The following is a 12,343-nucleotide window of genomic DNA, read 5'->3' as shown; positions in this document are numbered from 1 at the left end:
CCATTATTTCTAGAGCACTTTTAGATACGAAATAATGATACCCTCATATGTTAAGGAGCAACCTGTATGACTTAACTGTTGACAGTGTCTTGTCCGGACTTCAGTCTGCCTCCAAAAGTGCCATGGGGCAGCATTGTTCTTTTTCTATTCTGCCTTCTGCTGTTCAGGTATTCTTGCAGAGAAAGGGCAGAAACAAACACGCTGTGGGCTCCCTGCCAGAACCCATGTTCCAGAGGTGATTTTGAAAGCATCTCAAAGGAAGGGAGAGAAGCTGTTTCTCCTAATTGACAATATTGTTGGCTTGGAAAGCAGGATGCCTTTTGTTTCCCAGCTACCTTTGTCATTAGCCATTGTAACAGTTTCCTCTTTTGTTCTTGGATGGATTTAGGCTGTCCAGATGTGTTGGTTTCAGGTAGATTTCATCCTCTCCACATTGACAGGATAATTCATCTCTTGAAGACTCATAACACTTTGCATTTCTATTAGTTTGTGTTGGGCTGCTGTGTGACACCCCGTACGAGGGTTGGGCATTCAACAGTGCGACAAACGCTGCCACGTGGCGTGTTACCATCTCCTTAGTTACTGGCCTGCTGTTTTCAGTCAGTGTCAGTGTTTATTGCTAACAAGAGCTTTGCTAGGTCATGGTACTTTATGAATTCTTGTATAAAGCAACAGCACTCGGAAGCATTTCTGTTTGCTTCAACCATCACTTTTCTCTCTTCTTAGCTAATGATGCTCAGCTTTGCCAGTTTCTGTCTAACTTCTGTATTTTGCTAATATTGTTGAGCAGGGAGGACTTCTTAGCAGAGCTGAGGGCTCCCTGCTAGGCTGGCAAGTTAAGTTGCCTTTGTGCAGCTGTAATGTACTTCTCTTTCATCTCTAGGCCTCTCACAGGTACAGCTTCCTATTTGTGATTTCAATGTCATCTAAAGTTATTTGTTAAAAAGGATAAGAAATAACACACAGGGCAATATTTGCTTGATGCTGTAATTCCCACTGATTTGAACAAGGCTAGGTTGTATTTACAAAAAGGATCCTAACCTTCATTGATAGAGTAATTAAGTCTGTGTGTGTGTATTTGTGCATTTTCAATGTGCAATTTCCTCACTGAGGAGCCATTTTGTTGCGAGCTATCATTAGCTAACATGAAAATATCTGTACATAGAGACAAACAGAGTAAGGTTTTTGTGTGCTTATAGATAAATACGTATATTTAATTATTCAGAATACCTCTGTAGAGATTTTGTCAGAGAGAAAATTATGGATTCTGTATTTCTGTTCAAAACAAATTAAACTTCTGAGAATTAAACTCAGAAAAATTACTTTGGAAGAGGAATATATCAGGGTAATATATGCTTTTGAATATAAGAAATCTATTTCAGCTTGGTTTTATATAGTTTACAAGAAATCCAACTGCTAACCTTTCAATGTTTTAAAACGATATTCTTTAAAACAGCTGTGGTTCATTATCATAAGTATCACAGTTGTGTAGAAACCTCACATATGTGGCATATTATAACAGTGAGAATGGGATGCACTGAAATGATGAATCCCAGGAACCTGAGATTTCTTGCTGAGATCTGGGAACAGTAATATTTCCAATCGCAACTTCAGTTTCCCATCCTTACAGTAAGTCTTGGGATCTTGCACAACAATCCTTTTTCCAACAGGTTCTTTGGTGATAATGAGCTCAAAGTCAGCGATTAAATCCTTGGGATGCGTGCAGGTATTACTAATAATGAATATTGCTTGGTGGGCAAAAATATTCTGTACAATTTACATGTGAAGGAGCTTTCTTACAGAAAGGAGTAAAAGTCTTATATAGGAGGCTGAGAAATGAGCAGAGGGTGATGAGTGACATGTATGTTGTTTTTCATTGGGAGATGCTTGGCAGTATTTTCATTTTGCTTGCATGGAGTTTTGGAGCCTGCCTCATACCATATGGCATATTAAGCACAATAAAGATGTTCATTTGGCAGCTGGAGCATGACTAGGGACATCAAAAGAGTCATATATGCATCAATAAATGGAGAACTCTGCCTTCAAGTAAATAAACATTAGATCATTGGTTTAATTGCCTATTGAGCTCCTACAATGAGACACAATCACTAGTCATGTCTGGCGTAGCATTCCCAAAATTTTAGTTTAGGGCTATAGCTAAACAGTTACTAATTTTTCGCACTTCTGTAGCACCTTGAGCACCAAACATGAATCATTTTGTTGCAAGCGCTGTACAGACACAGGGAGAACAAGTGGTCTTTGCTCTGAAGAGCTTACAGTCTAGTTAAACTCCTTAAGCTCTAACACAAAGTGAGTGTGCGGGAGGACATGGGAGGTTTTAGTGCACGTGGCCACTCTCATCAGGCTGCAATTTGTCCAATCTGTTTTAACACAGCTGGGTAGTATGAATAATGTCAGTTAGCCATTTCGTGGCTTTCCTCATACCCCTTCTCTGTGACAAATGCATGAACATCATAAACATCATCATACATCATAAGGATCATACGTCATCATGGTTGCCAGGCAGGAAAGTGCTATATATTGGGAGACCACCTTTTCCTTTTAGGCAGACTGGCAGATGGGTTGGTCTTCTCTCCATGAACCTTGGCAGACTCCTTAGAGCATGCACTATCCAGCCAGCTGACATAAATTTTGGTAACTATTTTTACTTTTTTGGTATCTGGGGATTGTTTAAATACTAACCTGAAAAGATCTTATTGGAAGAACTCTTTGTAATAGGATGTTTTATTTCTGAAAAGAGACATCTGTACCTCCTCCTTCAAACCTGGCGTTTTTGATCATTTCGATAGTTTTCAGTGGAACAGTCTAAGCTCTTTTCTGTTTTCTTGCATGTGCTTGTTTATCTTGTTTTCAGACGTTCTCAGTCCCATGCCCAAATTTCCTTCAGTCTTGGGAGAGAGTTGAGTGTCCAGGACTCAGCCGGGTGCATAAGCTGTGTAGTAAAACACAGTGGTTAGTTCACTGCATTTTTGTTGTTTTTCTTTTCTTGAATGAACCTCGCATATATGGGCCTAATGTAGACCTGAAATGACAGGGAAATTAATTTAATGTAGCACTTTTATGTGTTGAAAAGACTTAAAAGTGTCACTTAGTCTGTCCTCTTGGATTTGAAGCAGGATCAGGTACTGAGATTGGTCTTGGGTGGTTTTGGATTAAGCTGGTATTTTTTTAACCTTGTGTTAAAACCCTGCAATGGCAGGTACTCAGTATGTCCTCAGCACCCTCTTTTAATGGTTAGCTGGAAAGCTTTCTTTAATATCTGTCTGAACCTTCCCACAACTGATATCCACAAAACCCCGTCTAGCTTCTTGTTATACTGGTTATCACTCAGAGGACACAAGGAGTAATTACTTAATCACTCTTTATAGCTTTTACATGGTCTTGAACACAGACTTTGCATACAAAGCAAGTTTTCTTCACCAGAGAATAAGAACTAAAAATCTTGTTTGCCCTATATTTAATAGGCTATGCTTTTTTAGAGCATCAGCAATGTGTAGGTATGTTTGAGAGAGATGTTGTGCCACAGGTGAGAAATCTGCATAAACCGATGAAGCTGAAACTTCTCAGATCTCCCCTGAGTACCTGGTAGAGTAGGAAAGTGTGGTCAGTGCCAGGGCCAGCTCCCTAGGCTATGTAGCTGCTAGTGGAGCCTGGTACAGGCAGCTCAAGTACTGTAAATTTGAGGTATCTGCGTTGGCTTTTCCCCAGAAGCCACATCAGTTTCAGGAAGCAAACATTCCCAGTGAGGGGTATCGTGAGAATGACTGGGAATGCAATGCAATCTCATGCGACGTTCCCCTGGTCATCCCAGTCCAAGAGGCATCACCATTCTGATAAAGTTCACATTTGCCCCTAACTTCAGATTAGGGATTCTATCTATGGCAACTATTCTCTTCAACTCCTTTTAACAATTGGATTCAGCTTCATCTCTGTTGGCCCTTGGTCCGAATAATCTTCAGTGTTCTCTATCCTTATGATCACTTCATCTACTTCCACCCACTTCTAATTTCGCTCCTACATATCAGTACTTCTCAGAGCTTTCTCATTTTCTTTCCCTCTCCTTGCTATTAACCTCATCAAATACTCTTGTTTCTGTGGTAGAATTGGGAATTGAAAGCGTCAGTGCTTTTGGATGAGATATGGTAAGAAAACAGTTTCCAACTTTCGAACAACTGCTTTTGCCCTTGTTGGAAAAAGTTGCAGGGTTCCATAAAGCAAGGTCAATGGATGAGCAAAATATAAAGGGTCTAAAAGTGTCAAATTCATAACTCCAAGGGAATATAGATCTAAGTACTACTTCTGATTCCATGTGCTGAATCTGCATGTGGTCTTTGAATTTCTGCGAAGCACGCAGATGGCAGCAATGCAGGAATCTCAAGGTCTGTGAATGCTGAGCAGCGAGGTGGGAGAAGCGTACTCCCAGCCAGCTTCACCCCTCTCTCTGAAGCACAGCACAGCCTGGCCTGGGCCTCTTTTCGAATGTGACCTGTCGTGTTTGGCTGGGTGATGCCATAGCTCTGCACTATGACATTTGTGTTTAAGTGATTACTTTATCATGGTTGTGTTAGCCTTTTCTTTTTTTTACTTTTTATTCCTGACATAATTAATTTCTTAGAGAGTGATGCCAAATTTTTCCAGTTGTAAGCTATTAATAGACAGTGGATCACCAGCAGTTTTTGACTATGAGAAGCACATACTTATTCAAAATAACAAAGTACCTTCCTAAGACCCTGTTAATTTGGGGTGGGGTTTTTTTGGTTGTGTTTTTTGTTGTGGGGTTTTTTTGTGTGTGTGGTTTTGGTTTTTGGGGTCTTTTTTGGTTTTGTTTTTGTTTTTTTTACAGGAGTAAGGCTACATTAAAAGAGAATCTACTAATAATTCATCAAGGCTGTAATCTATACAGCAATTAGTATAGAGAATTTCAACTTCCCACGTTTGTGGTGACAGGGAAATTTTGTCTTTTTTTGTGGGTTGATAGCTTTAGGAGATTGCAGTGAATCTGTTAAAAAGCCTGTCATATCACCAACATAAATTGCGCCGGGCGGCTTTACGCCAGGGAGGCCTTGCTAACAGAGAGCCTTCCATCAAAGTCCTACTGTGAGCGCAAGACCCTTTCTGCCAGCGGTTCCTGGCCCTGGAGAGCAGCCGGGGCTTGGGGCAGCGGGGGCACCAGCGTGGTTTGAGCAGGGTGAAATTGTTTTAAACGGCTGCTGCTTCCAAATTCTGTGTTCCCCGCCCGTCCCCCCCCGCCACTGCGGTGTCAGGCTCTGCAAGCAGGGGGCTGCGACGTGACAGGCTGAGGTAGGTTTATCTGGAGGGGCTGGAGTATCTTGAGGGGAAAGAGCTTTTTGTTTCTTTCTTAGTTATAATCCCTCTTGCTTTCAGCAAAATTCAATGAAATGGCAAATGGGCTGATGCAGTTCTGGTTTCTTATCCCACTGTGAATCCAAGGATAGTTCTCCTGCCCTCAAGTAAAGCTGAGGAAATGGGAGCAGCTTTTAGTTAAAAAAATCTGTAAGCAAGCCTAAAACCTGTGCAGAAGCAGATCCTTCAGGTGCTGGCATGATTTTTATGCAAGAGACTGCGGTGACTACAGAGTTCAGGCTCCTCGCAGTAAGAGGACAGTCAGGCACAAATCCACAGGATCACAACTTTGTTCTTTTAAAAATCCCACCTGGGGCTCCTAATGCCTTTGTTGACGTACCAGGTGTGTGCGTGCTGGAGCGAGGCTGCAGCGCCCCCGTGAGGCGGGGCGGGGCTGCCTCGTGCTGGACAGAGCCGGTTCCAGACGGTTCTGGGCGGTTCCGCAGCTGCCCCAGCACAGGGCACAGCTGAGCCCCCTCAGCGACGCTGGGGGTGCCTCTGTGGAAGGGTGTTGAAGAAAGGGGCAAAACGCTGCCTGGGAGTGAGGGGGGAAAATGTGAGAGAGCAGAGTGAACCCCAGGGGAGGAGGAGGAGGAAGAAGGGGCTCCGTGTGCTGGGCCAGGGATTCCCTGCAGCCCCTGAAGGACCCCAGCCAGGATCAGGCGGGGATGTCCTGAAGGAAGCTGCAGCCCTTGGAGGGGACTCAGGCAGGAGCAGGGGAAAAGCGGGAGGAGGAAGGAGCCGCAGTGAGGAGCCATTAGGTACTGAGTGTAGCCCCCAGTTCCCCATCGCTCTGTGCCGCTCGGGGAGAGGAGGCGGAGGAGCTGGGAATGAAGGAGTGAAGCTGAGCCTGGGAAAGAGCTGGGAGGAGGAAGGTGTGGTTTTAATTTTGTCTTTTTCTTACCATCCAAATTATTTTAATTGGCAATAAATAAATTTTCCCCAAGTCAGATCTGCTTTGCCCATGCTGGTAATAATTGGTAAGTGATCTCCCTGTCTTTATCTTTACCCGTGAGCTTTTTCATCTGATTTTCTCCACCCATCCTGTTGGAAGCGAGCGAGGAGTGAGAGGGGCTGGGTGGGCGTCTGGATGCAGCCCAAGGTCAACCCACCACTGTTGATTTGGCAAATAGTGTCACACGTCTCATATTCTGTGCCTTATTCTGAATTTGGGACACTTGAGTTTTTCTGGTCTTGGTTTATTTTTAATTTAAACTTCCTCATCAATATTTATCTTAAAACTAAGTTGCGCTCAAATTCTGTAACCAGCAACAGTTCTTCCCTGTGGTGGTTCTACTCTGGGATTCAGTCCCAGTGAATGCCCAGAGAGGAAGGATCTCCATGAGGTCCTCTGGCAGCCCTGTCTTCAAGTTGGTATGTCTGGAAATAAATGCAAAACTTCCTGAAGGGGGCTTTTGTGTAACTTCCCTGGAGTTTTGTTAGGCCATCCAGTAGGAGATTCTGTGTTTTAAGACCACTTATAGATACTACATAGTCAGGAAAAGCTTAGGTATTGGCCAGGCTGTGAGAATCTGGGAATATTTTTTTTTCTTTAAAAACAATGACTGAATGGAACAAGTCTACACAGTGAATTTAAACGATTATGCAGAGTGCTTTATTTTCAGTAAAACTCTATTGTCTTTGATCTTTTGTAGTCTGTATCCCTGTCTGTATCCATTTCTAAAACTGTAATGCAGTATTAAAAGATCCAGTAGAAATGAAATGTAAAATCAAAATAGCGAGAGCATGCAGATAAGTGAAAAGTCTACAGCAGCAATAAGTCGCGGAGCAGGTAGGGAATACAGAACAGATTGCCTGCAAAATCCCTTCACATGCAAATATATTGTTCAGAGATATCAAAACCTGAAAAGTTTACTTAGCAATTAGAAGTTTGTGGTGAAGACGTCCTCATGACATAGCTGGTAGTTACTCTACTAATATTTTTTTCCAGTATTTTGTGCAAAGTGAACCTATCGGACTCAGAGAAGAAACTTGAGGCAAAGTCTCAAACCTCTGTTACTTTAGAGACATTTTTTGCTTTATGCAAGCCTTCCTAAATATTTTAAAACTTCCAGGTAAAGTGAAACAGGATTATTGACAGCTACTGTTTATTAAAAGTTCTCATATTTCTTAGTTATACTGATAATGCAGCTCATGCACTATATCCCAATCCTGGTAGTTTGTAAAAAATGTTACAGTTTGGTTTTTCTGTTGTGCAACACTTTTGCAGTTGACTGTGAAATTGGATATTTTGTAAACAACCAATTCCAAGCATAAAGATTTACTGGGTATCTGAAACCACTTTGCCAGCAGAAGAGACTTTTGAGATCCCTGCTTACAATAAGGAGGATAACCAGGTCTCTACTGCTACTGCCCAGTTTGTACAACTAGGTGTGCATTTTGTGCATTTGATTTGAGTGATCACAAAATGTTAATTTCCAAAGTGTTTTGTTTATCTCCTGCCTCGCCAGTTAGCATGGTCAATATCTCTTTATCCTACTGAAAGTGCATATTCATAAGATTTGTCTACGAATTATAGTCACACAAATATAAATCTTCTTTGAAAGCTTTTCCCCTCAGATTGGGAGACATTTCTTCTCGAGATCTGTAGACAAGCCAATAATGTAAAGATGTTTGAAGTCTATGTTCCAAAGTGGGTACTTATAATTGTGTGTTTTCTTTTTTTCCTCCCAGTGGAATTCAATGACTGCAAGGGGAATAGCAAATTGAACTTCGAAGTTTCTAACCCAGACTTTAAGGTGGAACGTGACGGGTCTTTAGTTGCACTAAAGAATGTATCAGAAGCTGGCAGAGCCTTGTTCGTCCATGCACGGTCTGAGCATGCTGAGGATATGGCAGAAATTTTGATTGTTGGAGCAAATGAAAAACATGGTGCATTAAAGGTAAGATAAAGGACTAGAAGACAGTGCCAAGATGCTGCTGCTAGATATTTACGTGGACAGTTTTAATCTGTTAGAGAGATCAAAATCAGTCTTTAATCCAGATATTGCTGTAATGTTTTAGCATTTAGTTTCACTTCAAACACAATTTTTCCAGGTTTTGAAAGATGTATTACATCTTCAGGTGTAAATTCTAAACATTCATAAAGAATTGATTCAAATGAAAGAGCCCAAGTATCAAAATTGGTGGGTTATTCTAGCGTACGTTATGATGGATAACCACAGTTTGGCCATAACAAAAAATGGAAAATTGTAGTCCAAATGTGTAATTCAGAATTTACAGAACCTTCACATTCACTCTAAGAAAGTAGGAATGAATTCTGTGCTGTGGAATTTAAATTTTCATATAAGTCTGCTTATCTGGTATTGTTATGTGTTAAACTGTATAAACATCAGCACACAAATAGCAACACATGTTTACACTCTGTCTCTATGTGCTAGTGATTTCTGTTCCACTCTGTGGAACTGAATGTCATGTCCTTTGTTTTCAACTTTTGAATTGCAGTGTAATACTAACCTCCTACTATGGCAAAAAAGTGCTTCACAAATTGATTGAATTGTTTACTTCACACCCTTGGAAGTAACAAAAGGAAGTGTGAGATAGCCTTCACTTCTGTGTCATGGCATTTAGGAGAGAGGCAGGCAAGACACTGGTTCAATAGACAGTTAAGCCTCGTACGTTTGTAGACCTAGAATTTCAAGGAAGTATAAAGAAGCCATGATAAAAATGACTGACCTATTGTTTTATTTTGGTATTTAGATTTTTCACCTGCCAGCACTCTCATTATATTTGCAACAATAGCTTAGTATAACTTAAGTCTTCCATTTAAAAAAAAAAAAAAAATTAGCTTTAGGGGAAATGTTGAACAAACTTCTGAAAGTCTGTGGCTGAGGAAAGGGTTTGATCTGCACTTTCAGCAGCATGCGATGGGAATAGAGATTGCCAGCAGGAGAGAAAGTACCAGAATGTGTAACTGGAGAGAGCTGATCAGAACACTTAAATGGAATTTAATTTTATTTGAGTATGCTGTTTCTTCACAAAGTTAAATTTTAACAAGGTCATACTTGAGAGAGTCTCTTACATGGTGGAACTGTGGATTTAGGACCACGCACTGCCAAATTCAGAGTAGGAAAACTACACTTGCAGGAGCTGGGCACTCGGCTCTCCTGTGTCTCAAACTCGCAAGCCATGCTCCTTCTGGTGCATTCACAAGAATGTTCAAATTATTTTGTTTTCAGTGTAGGTTTTAAAATTGTAGGAGCAGTTTCAAAATGGGGATTCTCATTCTCCAGTTAGAAGTTACTGAAACCACAGAGGAGTTTGAGATATCTCTGACAGGAAGTCTGGAGTTAAACTTCAGGGGATTGGTTTATGTGTGAAGATCTGACTCTCTGAGAATAATATTTTGCAGTTTTATTCTGGTTTTCTTAGAGAAGCAGCCCTTCGATGTCAATGTGGAAGTTACAGTGTAGGGGAAATCTTCTCTCATAAATAGGAATTAACGGATGTGTATTTGCACTAACTATGACACAGCTTTGCCAGTGACCTTTTCTCTTTGTGTCCTATTTGGGTTCTGGGTAGTCTCCCCTTGAAATGTCCCAGGAATATTAATTAATGCCTAGTGTTGAAATCTGTCATGAGACTGCATTCAAAAGCCAAGTCTAATTTGGCCTCACTTCTGGATTCTGTTTCAACCACTTTGCGTTGCTTCAGAGAGATAAAACCAGTCTAAATCTGTCGTATTCTGCCAGTTGACAGTCTTCCCTCATAGGTGAGTCCTGAAAGCAATATCACAGCATCATCTCTATCTGCATTCATCACTTCTTTATGGATTTTGATACTCGGCTCAAAACTAGAAAATTACCTTTTTAGTATGGTGATCCGTGGTGTCTGCAGTGCTATCGGGAGTCACATGATCCATTAATGTGTCCTGGGAAATCCATCTAGTGAGGATCATCCCGTTCTTCAAGGGAATATAAAGATCTTTGGGGCTGGCTGTCCTACTCTGGCCACAGCCAGCGCTCTTTAGCTGTTAAATCAGTATTTTTTTACCAACCTTTTCAGCTATTGTTTGCCAATTTCAAACACAACACAGACAGTCTTGTCTTTGTCGTACTTGAGAAGGATATAAAGATTACAGCATACTATCTAAAGTGATTTTATGTTAAATTTGAACTTAATCCTGTACTTCTGCAGTCTGAATGTGTCAGCATGGAAGCAGCAGAACTGCTCCATCTGTTTATGGAAGGAGGCTTGGCTAAGAAATGCTAGGATGGAGCCTTAGTAATTCAGCATAATTCTGTAGGGTTAAGATGAGCACATGCTAGAGCACTGATTAACATTCAGTACTTAGAGTACAGTACCTTGTTTAATTAGGGGATAAGTAGTTCTTAAGTATTTCCCCACTGCCAGCAACTGTCGTTTCTTTTCTGAAAGCATGTAACCTACATCTGTGAAATCCCATTGTTAATGTTTCTAATTGCAGATTCCCAACATGTTTGGAAATGACTGACAACAATGATCTCTAATGTGCTGACTGGCAATCTGAGCCTAGGAAGAGATAGCATAATTCCTAAAACTTTGTGATTGCTACCATCCATACTTTAGATGAATAGTGAAAATATTTAGAGGTGCAATCTGGAGTGTGCAGAAAAGCTTTTGCTATTCTAGTGGTGGACGGTTCCTGCTGAAGATGTGGAAAGATGCCAGCTGGTGTCAATGATCGGCCATCCATCAATAACTTTAACTTCATGCCTGTAGTATAGTCAGTGGCTATTAGAATACCACCTACTATTTAACTCAGCTTTTTGAGTCTTACCAGAAGTGTATTAGATCTGCAGAGCCTGCAGCTTTCTATCAAAAGGTGGCCATGGCTACAATATGAGAAGATGGAGAGTTCCTCAACCTCATCAGCCAATTTGGCTGTTGCTCTCTGATCGCAGAATCTTTTGGGTGGTCTAGTGACAGAAGAGCAGATACAGCACTGCTGCTTTTGCAAATGTCTGGATGTTTCTGCAAAATACCCTTAAACCTATGAACGTCTATACCTACAGATATGCATACACGCTATTGAGAGAAAAAATCTGTACATCAGATTACAGTTAGATTGCTTTCTACAACCTGCTGTTAGTGCCCCTTTGCTCCTATGCTTTTGGCTAGATATACTGATTTCTGTCTGCTTGACAGAGGGAAGTATTCATAAAAAAACTACTGTCGTTTTTGAGAGGCCTGTGGAATAGGAGTGCACAGAAGAGTTGCCATGGGCCTGTAGAAGGTGTAACATTACAGTGTGTCATCTCTTTGTTAGTTATGCGTATGTACACACTCGCAGCCTCAGGCAATCAGTGTGATCAATGAAAGAAATTAAGTTCTCTTGCATTCACCATGGGGCAGTGCTGGTGAGGCACGTACATCTGTGCTTGTGCTCTGCTTTACCCAATGTTTGCTTAATACCCTTTCACACAGTCAGGACTTGAGTGCTTGGTAATGTTAAAAGACATGGAAATGTTTTGATTCACCCAGGATTCCCAAAATGAACTTTGGATTCATTCTGAATAACTTACAGAATTGCTAAAATTCAGATCCATAATAGAAAAATAAATCACTTGCAAACCCTAGTTGGGAACAAACTGACCACGCTGATGAGTGGCAATAGTTGTTTGTTTTTTTTTTTTAATTTATGTCTTATCCAATGCCTGGTCTCTGCTTTGTTTTATGGAAAAAGTATGACAACCAAAAGTTGGAAATTTCATCACATCTGAGTATTTGACCCGACATCAGTGGATTTATTTAAAGAGTCTGGTTTTGTGGAAGAAAAGAAGTATAGCCAATTTTTTGTGAAGTCTCATAACAGATTGTGAGTTGCAAAATGCAGCAAGCTGGGAATTGAACTGTGTCCTCCAAGGCTGAATAAAATGGTTGTCTGCTAGTCCTTCTCCCCCTCTGTAATCTAATGCTGGTTTTAATGAATATACCCTTAGTACACTGGGAGGTAAAG

The 12,343-nt window shown here is 41.0% G+C and overlaps 1 protein-coding gene across 5 annotated transcripts in view; it reads left to right on the top strand.

The window, feature by feature from the left end:
- Positions 1-12,343, top strand: part of CDH13 (cadherin 13) — a 508,761-nt gene that overhangs the window by 164,177 nt on the left and 332,241 nt on the right. For all 5 annotated transcript variants that reach the window (XM_074582826.1, XM_074582825.1, XM_074582824.1 and 2 more), the window contains one exon: positions 8,080-8,288. In XM_074582826.1, coding sequence (XP_074438927.1) covers positions 8,238-8,288 — 51 coding nt within the window. In that variant the 5' untranslated portion in view covers positions 8,080-8,237. The remainder of the gene's footprint in view (positions 1-8,079; positions 8,289-12,343) is intronic.

This window comes from Larus michahellis, chromosome 4, assembly GCF_964199755.1.
Source record: "Larus michahellis chromosome 4, bLarMic1.1, whole genome shotgun sequence".
In the NCBI taxonomy this organism is placed as follows: Eukaryota; Metazoa; Chordata; class Aves; order Charadriiformes; family Laridae; genus Larus; species Larus michahellis.
Note: the sequence above shows the minus strand (reverse complement) of the source record. Positions and strands in the feature narration are given on the sequence as shown.